At 36.8% G+C, this 24,532-nt stretch overlaps 3 protein-coding genes across 5 annotated transcripts in view; all 3 read right to left on the reverse strand.

Annotated features, from left to right (window-relative positions):
• LOC142336045 (uncharacterized) overlaps positions 1-5,523 on the reverse strand; it is a 44,729-nt gene extending 39,206 nt beyond the window's left edge. For 2 of the 3 annotated variants that reach the window (XM_075384539.1, XM_075384540.1), the window contains exon 1: positions 3,521-5,523. In XM_075384539.1, coding sequence (XP_075240654.1) covers positions 3,521-5,484 — 1,964 coding nt within the window. In that variant the 5' untranslated portion in view covers positions 5,485-5,523. The remainder of the gene's footprint in view (positions 1-3,520) is intronic. The other variant, XM_075384538.1, reaches the window with a different exon arrangement.
• Positions 5,524-10,526: 5,003 nt separating this feature from the next.
• LOC142336050 (folliculin-like) lies at positions 10,527-13,994 on the reverse strand. Its single transcript, XM_075384542.1, has 3 exons — positions 13,457-13,994; positions 12,876-13,244; positions 10,527-11,509 (listed from the first exon to the last, which is right to left on the reverse strand). Exons 1-3 carry the CDS (start codon positions 13,781-13,783, stop codon positions 10,679-10,681), a joined length of 1,527 nt encoding a protein of 508 aa, XP_075240657.1. The 5' UTR covers positions 13,784-13,994; the 3' UTR covers positions 10,527-10,678.
• A 104-nt stretch (positions 13,995-14,098) lies between these two features.
• Positions 14,099-15,786, reverse strand: LOC142336049 (putative methionine--tRNA ligase, mitochondrial). The gene has a single exon (XM_075384541.1). The coding sequence runs from the start codon at positions 15,758-15,760 to the stop codon at positions 14,105-14,107; it is 1,656 nt and encodes a 551-aa protein (XP_075240656.1). The 5' UTR covers positions 15,761-15,786; the 3' UTR covers positions 14,099-14,104.
• Positions 15,787-24,532: the final 8,746 nt, after the last annotated feature.

Here is a 24,532-nt window from a genome sequence, read left to right on the forward strand (position 1 = left end):
CAAAAATGCTCCAAATGTTACCAAAATTGCTAATTTGAGGTAAAGTCAATATATCAAAAGGATGCATTTTGGGTACTTATCGATATATATTACCAAAAATCCAATAGCAGTAGAAACTTTCTTTAATTGCCCCCTCGATACCAAATATCCATTAGATTAACTAGACCCTGTCATACGACTTAAAAAAGAACATTAAATGCTGACTAAACTCAACAACTCATTAAAAATTTAGGAAAAAGTTTGTTGGAGCCATAAAATCAACGAGCTTTATTAAAAACACATTTTCATTCATTGAACTCTTGTACGAAAACTACTTTAAAAAGGACAGACCCAAAAAAACAGTCTGAATCCTTCTTCCCTGCAAAAAACGGTGAGACCAGAACTTGCGTTGTTATCGTTGCCCGACTGTTAAAAATGCAATTGTTCTGAAACATTGCGTAACAGTGTTTTTGCAAATGAAAATCATAAGATTAAAAATTATGCATTATAATATTTCCCGAAAACTTTCTGGGGAACCGGAGGTACAAAATGCCCGTATCTAAGTTAACAAAGATTGTGTCAGCGGATTTTATATCTGCACTACCAATCAAACCGGACAAAGTTGGCCAAATAGGCATATTTGATGCCAATTTTAATGAAAAAAAGGAAAGCAGAAATTTCAAAGTTTAGCTGGAAACTTAGCCAAAACAGTTGGTTCAAACAATCCACCAACTCTCTTCTATCTTCAAAGGTATAACCAATTAGACCATCGTGAACAATTTTTTCACATTTTAGCAACTGATTAAAATTTAAGCGAAAATTACGAGAAATGTGGACAAAACAACAGAAGTTCGGCTAACGTTCACAAGACTTTGAACTTCCGTAACTCCTCGAAAAAGGGCAATTCAACAACTCTTTAATTGAAATTATACATTAGACAAACTTTCTAATGATACAATTCACCACCCCATACGATGAATATATCGATCGGTGAAAACTTACTGACAAAAAAAAACCCAGTTGAGTATATAGTTCCTCCCCCAATAAAGTGGGTCGAAACAATAAGAGAATTGCAGAACTTAATTATTGCTAATTTTTGCAGCAGTTAAGCAATCAAAGAGCGTACATCACATTTTCTAAGTCTTTAATTCGATACTAATGATCGTTTGAAATAAATTACATGGAAGTTGAAAAATACCTTGCAAGTTAATGAATATAAAATAATAGCAGCAAATAAACACCTTACATAAGTAATAACGTACGGTAGTGTCGAGATTCAACAGAATAGATCATCAATTGCGATTTGATTAGTTTTTTGGTACGCACGTCAAAAAATTACAAGATAATGGATTTTTTCAGAGTAAATCAAAGACTTCATTATATTTCCGAAAATATTTACACATTTACACACACTTAGCCGCCGTTCTTTAGAAAATCTTAATTCTTCCTTGTATTAGGTAATCCGTGGTCCATTTATCGGGCTCTCAATTTACACACATTTTGAAAGCTTCAAAGTCTTGAGCTGTTTTCTTGAAAAATACTCTGCCGTTCGTTAAATTATACTTATCCTCCTTCTTGCCAGCTAACACATCAAAATTTTAGATAAAGATTTTTCGAGCTTTTGGAGTTCTGAAGGCTGTTTGAGGTACAGTTTGAAATTTCTTCGCAATGCACAGAACAGTGCTAACTTGTTTTCAATAATCAAATAGAACACTTTCAAACTTACCCGGCAGATTGCCGAAAAATAGCCGCCGTTGATTCCCATAACCAAGATTGGGATTCAAAGTAGAGAAAAAACTAGTGAAAAAAAAAATTTCGTACAAAAAATGCTAAAGTGCAAACCAGTTTGATCTGATTTTGGAGCTGAACATACTCATGTTTCGTAGTAAGACGACACAGGGCCTAGTATCCATACCAATAAGCATTAAAGATGGTAACTGAACAAAATTCGAGTGACGGGCATCTAAAATCCGGCTTTATGGGTTTATCCAGTTTCTATTTGATTTCATTTTTTAATACTGACTCTGTTCATTTTGAATTGCTTTGCTGAGCAACTGCTGTTTAAAAACACTTTGAGCACAATAAGAGAAGAGTGAAACAAGCCTAGAGAAGTCAAAAAGATTTCAAGCAAAATGTTGAACAAGCTGTGAACTAATGTGTAAACTAAGGTAGAAAAAAAGTGAAAATCAGAGTGAAATTGCCGCATGTGAACAAAATAACCACTAGCCAGAAAGCGAATTTTTGTTCAAACACCTTTTCTCACTCAACTTTTGAATTAGAGTGAAAAAATGTCACGCCGCAAATTTACTCGCTTTTTCGCTCTACTTCCTGTTTCGTTGTGACCAAAATCACTACTCCAATTTGACTTCAAAAATTATGAAAATGTCTGAACAGATCTTAAAAAAAACATAGCCGAAAGAATTCCGGAAACGACTCGAAGAGGAGATCCACTTAAACAAAACCATAAAACAAAAAAAGTGAAAACAAGAAAATCACATCTGTTAAATATGATTAAAAAAAACTGATCAAATTTTGTCATAAATTGAGATCCCGAAATAACTATCTCTGCCAAAACTACTTTATCAAAACAACTAGTACATACTAAAACCACTTATGGGAATTTCTTAAAAATACTTGGAGCCAAATCATGAAAAAAGATAAGCTCTTACAAACAACTTGGACTAAAAAAAAGGAAAAAGTTAATAAAATTTTAAATATTAACACAGCACACAAATCCAAAGAAAAATTCCTTTCAGCCAACAGGGTATACAGATGCTCGCTAAACAATAGGCAAATCATAATAGGCTAAGAAACTTGTCTAGTAAACAGAAAAAAAACGAAAAACTGCAAAAAAATAGTTTCAATTTTCGCCTTTTTTGTCTTATTTCTCAACAAAAGAGTGCTTCATATCCACAAAACTGAGACCACTTGTTATCTAAAAATTGATTAAGTAATAGGGGTCATTTCAATACCCATTTGAGTCAGTAAAACAAAAAAAAATCGTCAAAATAGCAAAAATTAGCCCAAAAATCATCAAAATAAATGAAAAACCTCCGAATTAAGAGAAAACTCATATGAATTTCCAGAAACCTTCAAACCACTACCAAAACCAGCCTAAAATCAAATCAAGATCATAAACAATCCTCTTAAACAAAAAATTGAAAAAAACGCAATTTTATAAAATGCCGCACGTGAACAAAAATTTTCGCTTGCTTACAGAATTTATTTATTCACACCTCAATTTCTCACCCTCTAGAAAACAGCGATATTAACAAGAACCCACTCTCTTTTCGCTGCAGTCTTCATTTTGTTCAGCAACAAAATCACTCCAAATTTTTCCACGTGGTTCATTTCCTGCTTCAAATTTCACACTCCAATAAAATTAATTTAAAAAATGAGTTTTCCGATACTCCTCTTTGAGCCAAATACAGCGCCCCAATACAATTCAAATTATTTGAATTGTTAAAAAAATAGGAGCGCTATAATAGCCGACCGAGAAGCTGAGGCGGCTATTAATTAACTAGAAAAAGATATCACTAACTTGAGTTCTTTCGATACGTCAGAAGCGATGGACATTGAGACAAAAAAGTCCTGTATTAACAGTGGATCTTCAGTCACAACTTCCTCATTCGCCACATCTTGTTCAGTTCTGCAATCAACGTCAGCAAGCATTTCTGATATGCTATGGAACCCACGAAAAACTTCTGGCATAGGGCTAGCTCTATTCCAGCCAACTGGCTCGGTTGAATGTCTGGCATCGTTAACTCTTTCTGGAAAATCGTTTGAATGGTTGAAATTCGGTCCTATTCCTTCGTGGACGTTTCCAACGTGATCTGCGAAGTCCATAGACTGTTGCTCTGAAAATGCTTCAAAATCGTCAAAATCATCCTCGTTTCCTTGATCATGAGAAGGAAATTGAGAGAAGGGATCCCCATTGCCTTTTTGTGGACTTTCTGAATTTGAATAGGAAACTTCTTGGTCTTGTTGCACAGATTGACCAAAAGTATCAAAGTTTGCAAAATCTGCAAAACCTGTATCATCATCAAATTCATGGTTGTTTTGCGCTGCATCTTCAGTCCCAAAAAACGCCCAATTACTCTCGGATTCTAGTGCGTCTGAAATAACTCGTTCTTGACTGTTCACATGTGCCTTGCTATTTTCATCCACATCTAATTTATTGGTCTGCAAATTGGATTCTAACTCAATGCTCTGGCCTTCCAAATTTGCTTGATCAAATTGTGAAAATTTTGTCCCATCGAAATGGTCAGAATGTCTTGATTGTTCTATGGTTGGTGCAGTGCTTTTGTCTTTCTTTAAACTGTCAGACGGATCATTGTCATGAAACCTTTCCTCAGGTGTAGTTTCTCTAAACGTTTTAACTCCCACAGCCTGATCTCCGCTCGGCGGAACATCGTCATCATTTTCAAAATGACCATGAGGTATGTTTTCCTCATTTCTATCCAAATGGCTATCCATACTTTGTTTGTATTGATCAAAATCACAACTTTTACTTTCTGACACAGAAACTTGAGGTTGAATTTGAATAAAATTTTCTGATGAATCGGAAGACTTTTCGGTACTTTCAGCCCTCTCGTTGCTTTGGAGGTCATTGTGATTGCAATTCAAAGCCAATGCCCCAAAGTCTGCCCAATCACTTTTTTGTTCATTTGTATCTTCGATATCTGCACCATAGTTGCCCTGTTCAAACGCTGTATAACCACTATTAGATTTTTCTGATTTTTCACAACTTCCTTTAGTACAGTGATTAGACTCCCCTAATGGCGTGTCGCTGCAATTAACGTTACTTAATTCATTGTTATGCGGCTCGGAATAAGGTATTTCCACATCGCAAGACTGCACTGATTCAATTTGGGCATTGATGTTAGCTTCTTCGAAACCTGAAAAGTCAGCGAAATCATCGCCAGAAGCAGCGCGTTCACCTGAATCAAAACGATCCGCCGTATCTGGACAGCTCAACTTTTCGTGGTTGTCACTATCATACTCACCTTGTTGCACTGACGTCATGTTTGGGTTTTCAGTTTCTGTTTTTGCTTTATTAGTTGAAGCTTCAAAAGGTTTATCCGCAACGAGAGAGGTTGAATTGTGATCTACAAAATTATCAAAGTCTGCAAAATCATCGTCATCATTTACAGCACCATCCATATTTTGAGGAATTGTCTGAGGGGTTATCGCATCTTTCGTTATTTCCAGATCAGCGGAACTTATACTTGGTACATTTAAATTTTTTGAGAATGGGTCCCAACTACTTCCACCCTGTTTTGATTGTAAATTAGGTTGAACATGCGCATTTTCAGAGCATGGGTTACTGTTATCGTCGAATGTTAGAGCATCCTGTTTCTCGTTAAAAGGGTTCTGCTCTTTGGAATCATTTTGAGGTTCTACGATATCTGAGGCAGTGTCTGAATGCTGTGAAGGGAAAAGATTATGATGGGCGTTGGTCGCGCTCAGAGTTTCAACTGCTATGTCTCCGCCATCACTAGACATTACTCATTCTGAAATGCTATCTTACTTAATTAGGGCACCCTTCTCTAATTGCCTTGCATCAGCTGGCAATGATTGCACGCAAGCAAGAACTTTGCAAAAATAAAGTTCAGTTCCCAATTTTTGTCTAAACTTTTTGACACAAGTCTTAATTTTCTGTCGACTAAATCAGAAAACGTAAATAATTCAAATTGAAAAATTGCCAGAAAAGTAAGCCTAATTGGTTTTCACTTAATAGCTTGGGCTTATTAAAATATTCAATGCATGTTTGATATACCTGGGCTGTAATTTAGCACGTCAAATAAAAATTGTGATTTGCATCACAAAATGCTTTTGCTAATACTACACAAAACAGAGTCATACCATTGATTGGCGAACAATTATTGGCTGAAATTTGTACATACCACGAGAACGGAGAAAATTCAAGCTCTAATTTCCGATTTAATCAATAATTTTGGAAAGAATCAATACAAGGTGGCATCCGGAAACGTATAAAGTCCGTCATAGAAAAGCAGAGGTCAAAAATAAAATTTCAAAAGTTAAAACAAAATTTCAAGAGCTAACATTAAGAACGAATGCCGTATGTTAGAAAAGGAAACAAAACATGAGTAATGTATTGACACAACTCAGTTATTGACACACTGTTCTTCAAGACGATTTTGTTACCTAAATGACACTAGTTTGTATAGAAACACAAACTTTCTTACGTTAGTCGTGTATGATCAATCCGCTCCTAGGGAAGACATCTGAAAAAAAACTCAAACCAGCTAAACAAAAAAAAATTAAACAATCTCAGGAAATTCTTCGCCCGTTCATAAGGCATATAACACCTAGACGAACGCGTATAGACTAAAAGCAAACAGACCAGATCGAAATTACTGATTCCATAATTATTAAACTTATCTGACAAAAACCAACTGCTGATTAAAAGAAAAACAGAAAGCTCGACATACCCAGTTTACTTACTCAAAGATGACAATTTCCCTATACTAATTTCAAAGCCTTTTGGTGAATAAATAAGATATTATCAAACAATTGCATCGCAAACAAGCTAAAAACACTCACTAGCGAGGAATAAGCAAACGACTCCACAACAGTAATTGAGCTAGAGCAGGTCATACTCCGTAAAAAAGCCCCGTGCTGCTCTCGCAAAAATCAATTGTACATTACCCAATATATAGAATGTTTCCTCATTTTCTCCCATAATTCAGAAAATCAATGTTTTGTTTGACATTTTAAAAACCAAAAAGTCGCAATATTATCGAAAAAGCTTACAACCCTACAAATTTTGAAAGACTTTGGTAGAGCAAAATCACAAAAACCATTGCTACACAAAATCTAATTCAAACATCGGAGTCACAGCAACAGTTTTTCTAACTGCAAATCGACTATCACCAAGGTCCCCAATTAACGCTTGTTTAAAATTTAGTATTCATAAAACTGAGCCGTATACAGAACTTGACATTCAACAAAGTCACGCAAACTTCAGGAAAAATGGAGGCAGATTACCAAAAAATTGCTGCGATAGCTTCTAAGACGTAAAAAAATTTGGAGAGCGTTTTTATACAAATTGTGATGTCTAACTGATTTAGTTTATCTACTGTAAAAATGCCCTCAAATTACCTTCAATTCAAGTTAGATATCCTCAATTGACTTCTTCTCCTCTAATTAAAGAAAGCAAAACTCAAATTCACAGACAGAATCCTTTTGAGAAGGTTAGTAAAGTGTGACCAAAAACTGTTCACGAGGAAGAAAGCTCGTTAAATATGCGCGTGACGTCACACAGCATTTCAGTCCAAAAATGCATCTATGAAAGAACAAAAGCTGATTTGAAGTGAGCATGACGTCTTATGCTCGGAGCAAGATCTTGACGAGAAATAAAAATCAAGAGCAGGCCAATAATAGCTTGCTCAGCGAACGCAGTCTAAAGTGAAAAAAATTTCTTAACATAACCGACAAACTCCGGACGAATTAATTTTGAACGCCAGTCGAAGACAAATTCTTTTGTAGCCTATGTTTGCCAAAAGTCTGGATTGTAGACTGCTTGAACAAGTGGAAAAGCGTCAAAAAAGACCTTCAAATGATTTCATTAGGGCTTCTCATTGACTAGAAATGGGAAAAATCAAACCAATTTTGGATACTTTTGAGCTCTGCTAGCATGCTGTTGCCAATTAAGATCAGAAGTTTAAAATTTTGGAACATAACCGACTAACGTCGGGCCAATTGCTCTCAAACGACCGGCGAGCGGTTGGCTTCGTCAACAGCTAGCCACGGTTTGGTGACCTCAGGGCGCTACATCTTTATCCCGTTTCTGAATACGAGTCAGATGAGTCAGACGAAAAATCAGCCAAGAGAAAAATTGCATAAAGACAAACAGGATTAAAATATTTGCTACAAATTGCTTTTGAGACCAATTAACAATGGTTACCTAAAAGTGCCTGTGAGATCATTTATGATAGATAAAAACATTTTAACTATAACAAATTGCTAATGAGGATCAGAGATGGTGACATTACGCCACATAACAGCAGCTGAAGTGCGGAATCAACAAAGAGAGAGAGAGAGAGAGAGAGAGATAAAACGTGAACGAGAAAGAGAAGGAAAGGAACCTTAACGAAAGAGAGAGAAGGAGACAGGAATATCTTCCATGATTGGATTCCACACTGCAACTTCTAGTTTTCTAACCTTGTTAATAAATAAATCATAGAAATAAACTGAAAAAGGCAAAATTAAAACATAAATTTTCAACTTCTCAATAAAATTCACAACCATTTTTTGTCTCGAAAGTTCTGTCAAGTAACCCATCTCCAAGGCTTCTCCAAGTTTCGTTGGCCAGTAATGGTTGTTAAACTCAGAAAAGGACAAAAAAATATCGAAAAAATTTGGAAAATTGCAAATTTTAACAAAATCTTACTAAAATTCAAAACATTAAAATCTTAAGAACCATTTCATTTTCTCAAGAGACTATCCAGTATCCCTGTTGCAAGCCTGAAATAATTTTACTAGCTCATAAAGATCCATACGCTTGGAGCATAAAAATTTTCCAAAAATTTGAAAAGTTTAAATTTTATCCAAATATTAATAAAACTGGAGTCATAAAATTTTGTTCACAATCCCATTAACTCTAGAAACTATACAGCAGCTTATTATCAAACCCTGGAGGAGGTCCTAGGGCCTCCATTGCCGGAAAAAACTCAAAAACATGAAATTGAAAATAATTTACAAAATTGCTTAAATTCGTGATATTAAAATCTTGAACAACATTCCATTACATCTATAAACTTTGCAGTAACATATTGTCAAACCCTAGAGGAAGTTCTGTGGTTCTTGAGGCTAGAGAAACCTAAAAAATGACAAAAAATTTCAAAAAACTTTTTAAAAAATTTCAGTTTTATAAAAAAGAATTGCTAAAACTTGATATTAAAAAGTTGAAAATTAATCCATGACCAATAAAAACTTTCCCGTAACTTATTATCAAAACCTAACAGAGGCTTTTTTGACCCTTTAGGCTCAAAAATCTGAATAATGACTATAAATGTTAAAAAATTCAAAAATGGCAAAAAAAAATCAAAAATATGCTAAAATTCGTAATGTTAAATACTTGCAAGACATTCCATTAAATCTGGAAATTATTCAGTAACGTATTTTCAATTCCTAGAGGAGGTTCATTAGCTCTTAAGACTAAAAAAACTAAAAAAGACAAAATTTCAAAAATTTGAAAAAAAAGCAAGTTTTATCAAAAACTTTCTAAAATTTGTGACATTACAAAGTTGAAAAACTATTTTATGACCATTAAAAATTTGTCAGTAACTTATTATCAAACCCAAGAGGATGTTTTCTGGCCCCTGGGTTTGGAAAGACCTGAATAAGGAAAAAAAAATGATGAAAAAATTGCACGTTTTGACAAAAAAATTGCTAAAATTCGTGATGTTAAAATGTTGAAACCATTCCATTACCACTAAAAACAATGCAGTAACCTATTATCAAACCCTACAGGAGGTTCCTTGACACCTAGGGCTGATAAAAAACGAAAAATGTCAAAAATTTTCAAGAAGCTTGAAAAAAAATAGCCAAATAGTATAAATTTGCGTTTTCAGCAAGCGGTTGTTCGTCAGTAGCCAGCCACGACAAGGGGGGGGGGGGGGGGGGGGGTTGCGGGGTTGCACCGGGGGCCGATTGGGGGCAACACATGGGGTGAGGGGGGGGCAACAGCGAGGTGGGGCAATAGGGGGGGTCAACAGTGGGGGTGTCTTCAACCTCTAAGAACCGCCCTTCACACCATAAGTATAAGTCTCCAAAACAGTTTGAGCTGAAACAGAGCTGAAAATCTCTAAAAGCACTTAATGCCCGCTGGGCGCTACCTGTTTATCCCGTTTTTGAGGACGAAAAGTCAAAAGCGTCAGACAAAAAATCGGTCAAGCGAAAAATCGCATAAGAAAGACCGACAGGACTAATATAATTGCTACAAACTTCGTTTGAGAGCAATTAATAAGAGAAATCAGAATGTCGCACAACTCATGTCATTGGCGAGAAATCAACTAAGAAGTCATATTTCTAGTTGAACTAATACTTCAATTGCAAACACGTGAAAAAACGACCTTGCAAACTTTGGGAATCGAACTCTTCACCAGCAAAATCGCTGATGTGGCCCTCAAGTTGCACAAGAAGCCAATTTCTAGACAAGGAAGACAAAATTTTCTAAAATTTTAATAGTTGATTTAATAACACATAAAAATAGGTTCTATAATCCAGTTGAACAGAATTGAACGAGATAAATTGCCCTGAAAACGTCACTCGAGAAAACTGAAAGAAAAACATTTCGAAAAGATATCACCACAAATTTATCATTTTTGGAGCCCAAAAGAAGCAACCTGTGATCTCAGACACAATTATTGTCAGACATACGAGGCTTAAGCTCGGTAAATAACGTTTTTCTCTCATATGAAACAAAAATTTCTCAGCAATTGCTACCGTTCTATCAAATTAATGAAGTACCTATCAAATTCCTACGTTTTCAAATTCCTGAAGGTTGTAATAAAAACAAATATATAAAATATAGTTCTTGCTTTACAATTCATACAATTCTAACTACATACATTCTTCTTAAAGGATTTCCAGCAGCACAAAATAGAATCTCGATTTAATAAACTTATTAGCACAAATTATTGAAAATTTAATGAACTACACTCAGGGAGCACTATGATGACTCGAACTCTTTCAAATAAATCATTTGATTTTTCTTGAACTTGTTGCTCAAACCATTGACCCAGAATCGCAACATCATTTGTTCCAATTCAGTGTTAGCCTCCAACATTTTGAAACAGGTCTGCATTTTCGATTTGTAATTCCTACAATCTGAAAACTTGGTGAACTGATAGAGAGTTTCCGCTTTACCAATCAAATCTTCCTTCATGCATAAATAGTACGATATAACCTCTACCGAGCTGAAATCGTGAGTGTTTGTCAAAATTTTCTCCAAGTTAACCAAAATATTAGGCATGTTTTCTCGTTCAAAATAGAAATTAGAGGTAACTTCAAATTTGTAAAGGTTCAGTTCTTGACCATCGCCAATTACATCAAGTAAAACAAAAAGATCCGATTCCAAAACATGGCTTGGGATTTCCACATTTTCCTTCAAGCCCAAAAAGTTGTATTGGAAGGCTTCAAAATATTGCTTTGACTCTGTTTTAATTCGACAACATCCCAAAGGAATCAGCTTTGCAAATGTGTTTAAAATTGCGGTAACGAATTCCTGATTAGTTCCTCTCACAATTACCTGATTTCCAATCAAGGTGTGCAGACAGACTATAACAAAGTAGCTTCCTCCTAAAAGCTGATACAAAGCACGGAGAGGTAAAAGGATTTTAGAGCTGGTAGTAAGAGGATCTTCCTGAACTGTTTCTAAAGATGTCCGCAAGAACTCATCACTGATCAAGTCTTTGGAAACTTCAGTGGCCACTTCACTGTCGTGGTCAGTCACTCGCACCCAATCAGGAATCGGCACTTCCACAAAGAACGAAAATGAATTCTGAAACATAAATACATACTTGCCACACAGTAATCATAAATTATCATCTCAGAACAGCACTAAGAGCACCATAAGGCGCAGAACCAAAAACATAGCCGGCAGATTGCCGGAAAATCATCGCCGCTGACGCGCTTGATGCACATCGGGATTGAAACAGAAAAGGAAAAAAAAGAAGAGACAAATTAACCGATTTTTGTTGTTTTTTTTTTCAGTGTCAAAAAGTATTCTAATTGGCGCGCAGTGTTAGTTAGATTCTAAAACTATAGTTAATTTAGCTTCTAAACTGAAAGCTAACAAAATTAATACCGATATCAGCTAGCAAACACTCTAGTGAACTTTGATAAACTAAATCTCAATGAATTAATGACCGGTCTTTATCGGTTTAACCCGTCTTTCGACTTCACTTTTTTTTTGACGGATTTCACTATATTGTATAATTCAATGCATGAAAGAATTTAAAATCCATTCAGTTGAAACAGTGAGTGAAGTGAGTAAGAAGTCAAACGTGAAAATCGTGACTTATGTAAAACAAAAAACGTGATCAATCAAACAGTAAAGCGAATTAAAACATAGCAGGACAAGCGCTGACGTACAATACAAAGAATATTCATTGACTAAACAAAAAAACTAGACCTAGAACGGACTATGATTGAATTGGGAAAACCAATTCTAAAAAAAATCAGATCAAAAAAATTTGGAAAAAAAAACTAAATCAATGTCAACATGCCGCATGCGAACAAAGAACCACTAACGAGAAATAGAAATTTTGGTTCAAACAAAAAACTAGGCCTAGAATGAACCATGTATGCACTGGGAAAACCATTAAAGAAAAAAATCCAATCAAAAAAAATCGAGAAAACGGTAGAAATCAAAGTGAAGTTGCCGCATGTGAACAAAAACCCACTACCGAGAGAGCGAAATTTTGTTCAAACACCGTTTTCTCACTCTACTTTAAAATTAGAGCGACAAAATTTTACGCCGCGAAACGACTCGCTTTTTCGCTCCACTTCCTGATTCGGCGTGACCAAAATCACAACTCCAATTTGACTTCAAAAATCATGAAAATAGTGTGAGCAGATCTTTAAAAAAAAGACAGCGCCCCAATGCAATTCAAATTGTTTGAATAAAGGAAAGCGCCTAAATAATCGCCGTTGGAGAGTCTGACAGCGGCTATTGAAAAACTACGAGACCAATAATAGCCCCAGCTATCGCTTCGTTGATATTAATCATATTACATCACGCGCACAAATCAAACTCGTTGGAGACAGAAATCAGAGAATTCAAATTGTTGCAACAGTTGATGGAGACAAATTAATGAGAACGCTATTGCTACGGGGCTATTACAATGGTTTCAGTGCATTCTCACCTTTAATATCCACGCAAACTGTTTGTGGAGCCTTTCAAAAACATCTTCGCAGTTAACCAAAGTGGCCAGACTTCTGGCAGTCACGGCTCTGGTACGTTGGAAAGTCTTGCTCGCAGCCGTGGTATGTTTACTTTCAGAATTGAACACTTGCTCTGCTTTTTTCACCAGTCCTTCAATTACAATGTTGAAGTTCTCCTCGAAGAATGCCCAGTAGTTGACGAGAAAATAACGATCCCTACTCCAGGCAAGTAAGCTGTAGAGACGCTGAAGACCTCTGGCCTTGGAGTCGTGTAGATTAAAAACTTGGGATAAAGTGTAGCCGTTCTTCGTATCTCCGAAGAAAATACACGATTTCTGACCCACTCCAACCTAAAACAAAACTGTACATTTGGTGGACAAACAAACACTACTCTTGAAGGTCAGGGGACCTTTTCCAGGATCAATTAAAAAACCGTTAAAAATTATCACAATAAAAGACGTTTCGACAGAGCCAAATTGGCCCCTGTCTTCAGGCAAAAAAAACTAAACTTGTGACTCAGTTAAATTTTCAGGCTTGGATAGTCTGTAAATTCAAATCGTACCTCATTGCTCAGACTTTTCAAACAAGCCTGTCTAACATGCGAAAAATCATCCGCTGAATCTGGATATTGCGAGCTCTTGTAAACTAGTGGGTCAAAATTTTCTCCCACACTTCCTCCAGTAGGTTTAAAGGAATCCTTCGAAACAAATCCAGGATGATCCGAGACACTTGTGCATGCCACGCACATACCCCCGCCCTGGTGCGAGGAACCTCCCGGACTCTGAGTTGCCGCAACGTTGATCTGAGCCAGGGATTTTGTTTCGCTGCAAAATAGAACGCGGGGTCCATGCGCTTCACAGAAGTGACAGAGAATAATTTTCAGTGACATGATTAGCGTAGAATAGTTCAGTTTCTGTTCTAATACAAGTCAAAGGGCTTTAAACTAGTACGACTTGAAAGGTTCAGATTTATCCCATGATCTGAAATAAACGCTGTCTTACCGCATTGCAAGTTACGTACCTGTAATTACTCATTGTCATAAAATTTAGGAGTTCAGCAAAATTCTTTCACTGAGCCAACAAATTTTTACACTGAGTAATTGCTAGCTGATAGTTTTGCAAATCCCATAAGAGAAGCACCAATTGAAGCAAATAATGGATATAATTACTGAGATCTCCTTTTGCAGAAAAAGAAAAAAAAAAGAAAAGTGTCAATCCTCTATTTGCATTTTTCTAACTAAACGGACATTATCATACATCAGCTCTCTTCCAGACCAGGGTGGATCTGCGTTAGCTTCAACATACATCCTGCAGTAAGGATGGATAATCTCATTTGGTCTAATTGACAGTCTCTCAAGAAGCTCAAACGTGGTCAAGGGAACGATCGGAGATAGCATAATTGAGCAACATCGCAAACATTCAAAAGTCAGGTACACAACTGATCGAACATAATTAGCATCATCATAACGTTTCCAGAACTTTGAATCTTGAAGAAATTTATTCAAAGTATGCAAAACACGCGATATTTCTTCCCAAGCAGAGTTGAACATATAATTTTCATAGTTTTCTTGAATTCTAAGGACAGCGTTTTCTGTTTCAGATACTAAACTCCCAGACAATGAAAGCGCCTCTGACAAATCTAAGTCACTGGGATAAGGATACATGTTGCCAATTACTTCTAGACATTTCTTGTTCATCACTCGTCCTGCCGCATTACCATAGCTGTTGGCAAAGTAATCAATCAGTTCGATAAAACAACGGTGGCTGAAGTTTCCATCTCTTGTTAAGTGACTTCGAGCAATCAAATACAAACGTAAGTAGTCCGAGTTAGTCTGTCCGAGATACTTAAACGGATCCACAACATTGCCCTTAGTTTTCGACATTTTCTGACCATCGCAGAGCCAATGAGAATGGCAAAGGATAGCTTTTGGTAGTTCATACCCAGCAGCAAGTAGAAAAGATGGCCAATAAACAGCATGGAATTTCAGAATGTCTTTTCCAACTATCTGTAGTTCGGCAGGCCAAAATTTATCAATATACTTATTTTCAGTTGCCGTTAGATAGCTTACCAAGGCATCCAACCAAACATATATTGTTTGAGAAGGATCGTCTGGAACTTGAATTCCCCAATGGCACCTGGAGGTTGGTCTTGACACCGACAATTTATGATCCATTACTTTCTCGTTCATAATCCACAACTCGACTAGTTCTGCGAAAGGTAGTGGTTTAACAAATCCAACTTTCAACGCAGAGAGCACCCGCTCTTTATAAGGTTCCAGGTTGAATAGATAATTATTCTCCTCAATTTCACACACTTCGTGACCACTGGATTTCGATACCCTGACCTGGGTGCCATCTTTTTTCGACTGCAGTTCAGTATCTCTTTCGGCAAGAAATTCCTCGTCATTGACGGAATACCATCCCCTGTATACACCCTTTTCAATAGCCCCGCTTTCAATCAGCTTTCTCCAGAAACTATTCACATTATTCTTGTGGAACTCAGTTGTCGTCCGAATGAAGGCGTGATAATTGATATTCAAATCATCGAGTAATGACTGAAAGACTCGAGCTTGTTGATCACAGAATATGGAAACTGGGGTTTCTTTTGCAGCTTCTAAAACTTTTGAACCGTGCTCATCTGTTCCACACGCTAGAAAAACGTGAACAGAATCGGAATTTTTTACATTCCGCCATCTGCCTATGACATCAGCAAGTAATGACGTATATGCATGACCAATATGCGGAGATGAGTTGACATAGTATATTGGAGTTGTAATAACGTAGTGTGCTGATCTATCAGCAAACGATTTCGTAATAGCGTGTCGGCAAAACCGTACGTTGAATACATTGCCAAATTTACAAACCATAAGATCTGAATTGAGAAACTTATTTATAGATTCTGAAGCAAATGTATGCACATGTATAATATTTTGCGATTGCCACATATGCAGAAACAGATGGGATCTATTCTGTTTGCCCCAGCCCAGTGTGTTTACCACCCCCCCCCCCCCGTTTAAAAATTATATGTTGTTATATAGCACGATACTATGTAAGAATATAGCACGTGCGCCTGGGGGCGTAAAAAATGTAAGCCCACTAAGCTGGGAGGGGGGGGGGGGGGGGGGGGGTAAAAAAATAGATCCAACAAATGAATGCACTACGTTTTTAACTGATCAGTTGATTAAACAAATTCGGATCATGGGGTGGTATCTTTGTTATGCTGCAAGTGGAAAAACTACAATTTCGGGATCTATTCTGCCCCCCCCCCCCCCCCAGCTTAGTGAGCATAATTTTTTCTGACCCCCAGGCGCACGTGCTATTTTGTTACATAGTAACGTGCTATATAACAAAATATAATTTGTAACTGGGGGTCATAAAAAATACTGGGGGGGGGGGGCAACAGAATAGATCCCAATTTCGTTTGTATTCGGAAATTGGTTCGATCTATTCTGTTTCAGACCCCCAATGTTTATATGCCCCCAACTATATTTTTAGTTTTACTATGCAGAAAGTTACAATGTAAAAAAAAGCACGAGCCCCTGGGAGCGAAAAATTTAATTGACCACTAAGCTGGGGGAGAATAAAATTTTTATTTAAAAAAAACTTTTTAGGCACGTAATTATTATTATTGGTTTAAGCACCATTTAAAATCTCAACAGTGCAGGAAAATTAAAACAGATCAGTTTTGAGTTTTCGCCCGAATAAAATTTCAGATGGTATAAGTTTCAGCTCAAATTATATCTATATCAGCTCATATATCAAAATTTTTATTGTTGTCACCTTGTGTTGTGATTCTGGAAAAACCATTTCCGGTTTTCAATCTTAAATTTTTTTCTACTGCAAAATTCTACTAACAATTCTACAACCTCTAAATGATTCTAATCCTAATTGCAATCAGCATCAGATAAAATAAAAGAACTGTTGAAAGATTTGCAAAGTTAATTGAACATATTTATAGGTTCCCGTTAAAAATACGGATCCGTTTGTGCCCCCATAGTAAATCATTATGAAAAAATATGGCACGTGCGTCTGGGGGGTGCAAATAATATGCTCCCACTAAGCTGCTGCGGGGGAGGGGGGCACAAAGGGATAAGATCCAAAAATTCGAGCCCAAAATATTTGATCAGAGAAGCGCATTATTGAACGGTAACCTTCAATATTGTGAGATATCAACTTCAGATCAGCTTCTGCTCAAGAACAAAAAAAACTAAATTTTTATTTTTCATTTTATCCTAGCTTGAGGATTCAATCGCAGTACTTTTGCACAACTAAAACCCATCAAACTACTTAAGCTGCCTTAATGATTCTGTTGGCGCCACTTCAAATCATAAGCAAGAGCCATCAGACAAAAAGAATTAACTTTGAAGCTGGAAAAACTTAGATTTGTCGAAACTCAATATTGGTCAAAACTAAAAATTTTACAAGTTGGGACTCCAAAGTTGCCCACATCCACCGATTTTGTGAAGGCAAACCCTGAGCAACCAACGGTCTTAGCATATGGTTAAGGTAAGCTCTAAGCTTTTTATGGATCCAACGAACATTGCATCACACCTTAGAGACTGACTATTAACACTTATAGGTTGCGAAAATATTCATATATTTCCTATTTATAGCTAACTTTACTTTAATGTTAATGACGTGAACTCTTAGTTATTTGTAGAAGAAACTAATTTTTGAATTGAAATTAATTCTATTTAATAGAAACTTTTTTCGAACTTCACATTCACCGTCAAATTAAAACTGTTTCGCAAATTAGTAAAAAATAAAATGAATAGGTATTTAGATTTGTCTGAGACGACAATTTAACCATTTCTGGGAATTATATCAAAAACTGAACCCAGAATTTTCTTTTTAGGCAATAATTAGTCTATTTCCAGCTTCTTAATTAAATCTGTTATCAATTGCTTTAAAAACGTGCCTTATCTGGATTTTTCGATTTTGGCCATGGTTTTGTAGTTCAAGGGAAATTCCGAACTTTCCCTAACCTCAAGTATCCCTCTTGTGGGAGTTTTGAATTTTGTGTTGTCTTGCACAAAATATTAATTGACTTATTTTTCTTTACCCAAGATAAAATCATGATTTGAACTAACATTTTTAATTGAGTTCCCGGCCCCTATTTTCATCGCAGGTGAATAATCCCTGTAATGATAATTGACTACCTTTTCTGTTCTATCGTAAACACATGTAATTATTTTATAGATACATACATATATTTATATATATATATATATATATATATATATATATATGTGTGTGTGTGTGTGTGTGTGTGTGTGTGTGAAGCTCCTAATGAACGGTCTTTCATCTTAGCAACACAACAATTTTGTTCAACATCTGTCATGAAGTTTCGACCTCCTGATCTTCCGGCAAAGCCAATCCAAGGGCAGTGGTTTTGGTGAAGGCAATGTTTTATTGATGGTCTTACAATCAATGGAATTAAGGAAGACTCTCATTAGATGACATTTCTCAGATCATACGCAGGGGTGGAACCGTTTACAATTCTCTCTCGAGCAACTACTTTCGACGACTTAATCAGTATTCTGGACGCTTAATTCAAAAGCCTTCGAGAATTATGTTCGCCCGACATCAAGTCTCCTCATGCAAGCAGCAAGGTAATGAGTGCACAACAGCGCTTTTGCAACAACTACGGATTTTTGTTGAGCGCTGTGAATCTGCAGACCTCACCATGCAATAACACCAGTACGAACTCCTCCGCGATGATTTAGTATCTGGTCCTACATCTTATGCATTAACTGTTTGATTTTTAGAATCGGCGTTCTCAAAATCTTTGCTTGAGAAATGAATTTCACTCGCTGATGCAATTGAAGTATCAGCCAATTTCTCCCAATCAATCAATGCCAGCTCAGACACACCGCCATCTACATCTAGTGCACTTGTCCGAAATATCGCTGCTGTCAATGAAAGAACAGCTCAACCTTTCAGAGCTTTGAATCGTCAATGTCGTTTTTGTGGTCTGGAGGCATATCCACGGACTAAATGCTCAGTATGACGAAGTACGTGTCTGAAAACCGGCAAACAAGGGCATTGGGCAGCAGCGTGTAAGTCAACTGTTGCTACTGTCGCTTCAGATGACGACGAACAAGTGGCATCGGTTCCAGGCAGTGTGAAGACAAGGAACGAAGAAAGAAGGTCTCGAAATGGACTCTACAAAAAAAAATTTTGGCAAAGACTGCTCTCTTCCTATTAGAGCGCTAATAGACCCCAGCTCCACTTGTTAGTTCGTAACCGCTGATGTGTGTGAGCAGTTGCAATTAACAATTCAGCAAATGAAGCCAAAATCTCATCACACGCACGAAGAATTTCCAGTCCATGGAGTTTGCAGTGCTTTAGTGAGCATGAATACTCTTTTAATATATTGTTTCCTTCTCTCAAGTTAGTCACTAATTTGTTGCGCAATTATTGGCCTGGATGTACTCTCACAGCATGAAGCAGTCATACTTAAGTTTGGTGGAAAGAAGACACAGTTGAACGTTTCTGTTTTTGCTGCTATTGCTGGATGTCATGAGTTTAGACCAATGCTTTCGACCCACCGACAAAATTGTCCTACGAACTTTATAAAGCTAAGCCATCACAATGAAATCCAGACACTCACACGAGGCAGATTTTGAGTTTATGCAGAATTAAATTTTGGTTCTCCTAAAGAATGGAATAGTTCGTTGCTCAACATCTCCATGGCGAGCTCAGGCGTTTGCTGTAAAAGGCCAGCAACAACGCATGTTAACCGACTACCAATGTCAGTCAGTTTACTTCCCATTCTTGACGCGTACCCGTTTCCGAATATGGTAGAGCTGCTGAACAACGCTTCTGAGAATCAATTTACACCGAAAATTGACTTAAAGGGCGCTTATCATCGGGTACCATTGAAAAAAGAAGATAAATTTTGATATTGAGGAAAATTTTTACAACTTTAAACGTCTTCCTTTTGGGATATCTTAGGCGGTACCTGCGTTTTAGGGAATCATAAACAATTTTGCTGACCGAAATGAGCTATAAAGGACGTACTCATAGTTTGATGATGAAATAATTGGCGGACGATTCACAGAGGAGCGTGAAACGGACGTTAAAGACCTGTTCTTGTCCTCGAAAAGGAAGGACTCACCTTAAAAATGAATAAATGTCAGTTCTGTCTGAAGGAAATTTCTATCCTAGTCCACATTGTCTCAGCAGGTTCTATCCGGCCGGACATAGAGATACTGAGGGCTCTGAAGGAGTATCCGGTTCCAAGCAATTTGAAAGCGTTGAGACGTTTAGTTGCATTTTTTTGTATAATGCGAAATGGCTCCCGCAATACTCAAGCAGAATTCAGCCGCTCTTAGAAGCTCTAAAGCAAGTAGCTTTTCCGTTGATTTCCTCTGTCGTTTTCCGTATCAACGACGTCACATCAAAGATCGCTGAGGCCTGTTTAAAATGTCCCCGCGTAGATGATAGTTATTTGCTTTTGGAAACCGACGTCTCTGGGTTTGCCATTGGTTCATTTTTATCCCAAAATTGTAGACCAATTGCGTATTTTTTTCAAATCTTATTGCAGCGTGAGCGGAATCATTCTGTTGCTGAAAAGGAAGCTTTAGCCATTATCGAATCTTTCGACAAATTTTCCAATTTACTGAGTACAATTCCGTTACTGTGCAAAGCGATCAAAAGTTCATCGCATTTTTTTTTGCAGGAAAAATAAAAAAGAGCGAAAATCTTCTCTGCTGACGAATCAAACTTGCTGAATATCGCGATAGTATTGAATATAGAACAGGAAGCTCTCGAGGATTGCTCACGTAAAGACGTAGAGCATTTTTTTTATTTTCTCTGAACGATAATTTTGCACATCCTGCAGTGACTAGATTTTTGCATTACAGCAATTCTAAGGACTAACCGCACACTATCGAGGACGTTAAGCAAGTTATCGCCCTATGCGGCACCTGTCGGCGTTTGAAACCCAAATTTTACAAGCCGAGCCGTTAGACAGGATAAAACCGTTTGACAGGATATACATTGATACAGTTGGTCCCAAGATTCCGTCATCGAAGTCAGGCATTGTATTTTTGCTCACCGTTTTAGACGAATTCTGTCAATTTCCCTTTGCCTTGCTCATTCAGGATACCATAGCAAGAAAATTTTATTAGGTGCTTTTCGTATTTTTTTTTTTGACAATTGACAATCATTTGTCAATCCCGGGCTTGTCTACTCAGATCATGGAGGAAAACCAGATTTGCAAAAGTTCAATGTTTCCTGCTCAAAAAGAGGGATAGCCAAATCCCGTATATCGCCGTACCACCCTCAAGGTAATGGGCAAAACAAACATTACAAGGGAATTATCTGGAACGCTGTTAGCTGCATTTTGGATTCCATGAAACCTCCACAGAAACACTGGGAAGCTGTTAATGGGGAGGTACTTTCTTCAATTAGAGGGTTACCTTGTACTAGCACAAATGAAATCCAACACTGGCGATTTTTGTAATTCCCGCGGAAACACTAAGGAGTTTTTAACTTCCCAGATTGACTGTATAAAGGCAACACAGCGTACCTGAGAAACTTCATACGATGCAAATCTGATCAACTCGCGACAGCTTTAAAATTGTTTATAGCAATAAAATTGTCCAAATTTAATATCCTATTGGCCGGGAAAGCAGTGTCTCTGCTAAACACTTAGCTCAGTCTCCAGAATTCTAATCAGACACTGCACTGAATGAACAGCATGCTGTTCTTTCGGAAGAAACAAAGAACACATCTAACTCACAGAACAAAACCATTACAGTGCAGTTGATGCAGAATGTGCACGTTTCTAATGGCAAAGCGCTCGAAGTGCCCCAAAAGGCCACCGAAGTGCTCGAGAAGGCACCCGAAAAGATTATAATCCAATGGCACGGCATGAAATGAAAGTTAGGCGACTTTGACGCCTGAGAAACAGACCGAAGTATTTAGATCATTACGTTGGATTTTAAAATACGAGGGGTGAGTGTTATAAAAATTGAGTACCTTGTTGTATCGTAATCACACTTTCCATATAATTATTTGTATTTTTTATATATTAATATATATATATATATATATATATATAAATATATATATACATATATATATATATATACTTATATATATATATATATATATATATATATATATATAAAGTATATATATATATATATATATATATATATATATATATATATATAATTACATACTTTTATATATATATATATATATAAATATATATGTATGTGTGTGTGTGCGTGTTTGTTTGTGTATTTGTGTTTCAGATTTTGAATAAAAGCTTGCAATCGGTGGTGATTCATCTGAGCAACAAAACAATTCCGGCTTCAACTTGCTGTTGTATATAGATTCGATAGTGAAAAGTTTCTCTATTGAGCAACAGGCATCCAGAATATTCCATTCAATATCAATCCTGGAGCCGCCACATTCAACAAGATTTTGATCACCTGTGAATTCTTCGATGTTTTCACATCCCAGTGGTATCATGCCGGTTGTCTGCCCAACATAGATGAGTTCGCATCCATTACTTTTTGTCTCATAAAACACGTGGGATTTCAGGTTTAATATCGAAAAACGATTTTTGCGTGAGGACGCGTGATCTTAATTTTTGCGCTATGAATGCCAATTACAAGTCTCTTAGTTTTTTCAATTTGGTTGAAAGGTTTTGTGTGAGGTTGCCTCTGTATTGTAGAAAAAATATTGCTTTTGGGATCCAGTCTGTCATTCACATACCTTTGAGCATTTTTTTCAGCCCGACTCGCTTTCTGTTGATTGCTGCAATACGTACCAATCCGGACTACATCCGGCATGTAGGCACAATCCTCATTTGTTATTTCTTGGCACTTGCATGAAACCTTTTTTTTGCATGGCTCACATTGTAATCTTTTACCTCCGAGAATCATTCTCCGGTTGCAGTCTTTACGATTCCCGTTTACATGAGATTTCGATTTATTTTCAATGTGCTCTGGTTTTTGCAGTGATACCTCAAACGATTCCAACCACAAGTAAACAGCCAGTGATGCACCCATAGCCAGACCATCTGGTTGTACATACAAGATCCCGTTACAGTTAAAGCGACAATTTGTCACCGCTAGAATTAAAAAACATCTTTTATTGCGGACCGTGGGATCTGTGGAGCTAGGTTGCTTGAGTAGAGTTCTCTTAGAGTAAATCTAACAGCCTCTCCAACCGGCACGTTAATGGACAACTTCTTAACGTCAACAGTTACTATCTGATTGCTATCCTCAAGAGAGATTGACTCTAATGCTTCTCTAGCATCTTGCGTGTTTGAATTTTTGCGACTGTTAGTTTCTAGAAAAAATGCCCGAAATCTGTTAGATATTTCATGACTGGTATCAGGTATCAAAAATGCAGGTGCTCTTTTTTGTGCAATTTATCTTTTTTTTACTAAACGAATTTTTTAAATCAAACTCAAGGCAACTATTGCTACGTAAAAACCATTCGTGTTTTTCTCAATAAAATTTTTTTGTGCTCTGTCGATATTGACTTTAATCGTTTCATTTGGTTAACCAATCAGGAACGAGGTATGATTATGTTACAGATCATATTTACGTTTCTATATACTCTACGCATTTAATTGGATATTAAATTTGAATCAAATTTAGAGCCATTAGAAACTGTTACCAAGAGCAGTTGGCTCGCAGAACAGAGTGTAGTTTGATTCTTCATCAATTTGAGTCTTGTATGCTAAGTTTTGCCAGATATTAAGACCTTCCGAGTTCTATGTTAGCTGAGTTTTTCGGACAAGAACTTAGCAACAATACGAGCTATTGGTTGAAGCCATCCAATTTTTAGCACAAAATTGAAAATATCTTATCACTAAAGACATTCTTAACTTCAATCAAAAGTAAAATTACAGTACTTTATAACGAGCGTCTAATTGTGTCTTCGAGATTATAAGTCAGACGATTTAATGAAGAACCAGGCCGGCGTAATGCTCCAGAAGCAGCCTGCAATATTTTTGGTGCCGCTGAGATTATTGGGAGCCAAAACAGAATCATTCGAAACCTAAATATCCCCAGTGTTAATTTTTATCCAATTTTGAGGGCACGAACTCATGAAAAACGCTTGCGCAAAACTTCCGAATTATAGCGGGTCGGATGACAAACTTTTCTTTTCTTTATATTTCTCTTTTCTCTTCTTCCTTTTTTTTTCGTTAATAAAAATGAGAAAAGGCCGTATGATCAACCCAGAAGACGGCACTGTGAACACCCAATGTGAAACATCAGAGCAGCGTGAATTTGCAGCATTGTAGTTAAAAATAAAGCACTATGCTTGAATCTGTAATAACCGCCAAGAGGGCGGGATATTACAATACTACTTATGTCTGTAGCTTTAAGTATTATAACAACATTTTATCTATCATCGACCTCGATTGTACATTTAGTACCACGGCAGCCTCAGAGACAGATAATCGCGCTGCGTTTGAGTGCAAAACCGATTTTTGAGCGAAAGTAAGTTATCGCGTCACTCTATGTGTCGTCTTTTCTCTGAGATTTGTGTTGTTAGTTGCTCTGTAGTAAGTGTTGCAGAGGTTCCTACGTCTCCCAATGCATGAAAAACAGAGAGGAACAAAGCTAGTTTTTTTTAATATCCAAAAGTAGTTAATGTTTTTG

The sequence above is a fragment of the Convolutriloba macropyga genome, chromosome 3 (assembly GCF_964194025.1).
Source record: "Convolutriloba macropyga chromosome 3, txConMacr16.3, whole genome shotgun sequence".
NCBI classification, from domain to species: Eukaryota; Metazoa; Xenacoelomorpha; order Acoela; family Convolutidae; genus Convolutriloba; species Convolutriloba macropyga.

Bases quoted from the DNA above. Each gene is read 5' to 3' on its own strand.
- LOC142336050 (XM_075384542.1), bottom strand. From the start codon at position 13,783: ATGTCACTGAAAATTATTCTCTGTCACTTCTGTGAAGCGCATGGACCC. The intron at 13,245-13,456 runs GTACGATTTGAA...GTTTTGTTTTAG, and splicing joins TGAAAAGTCTGAGCAATGAG to GTTGGAGTGGGTCAGAAATC. The intron at 11,510-12,875 runs GTGAGAATGCAC...TTTATGTTTCAG, and splicing joins AGTTTGCGTGGATATTAAAG to AATTCATTTTCGTTCTTTGT.
- LOC142336049 (XM_075384541.1), bottom strand. From the start codon at position 15,760: ATGGTTTGTAAATTTGGCAATGTATTCAACGTACGGTTTTGCCGACAC.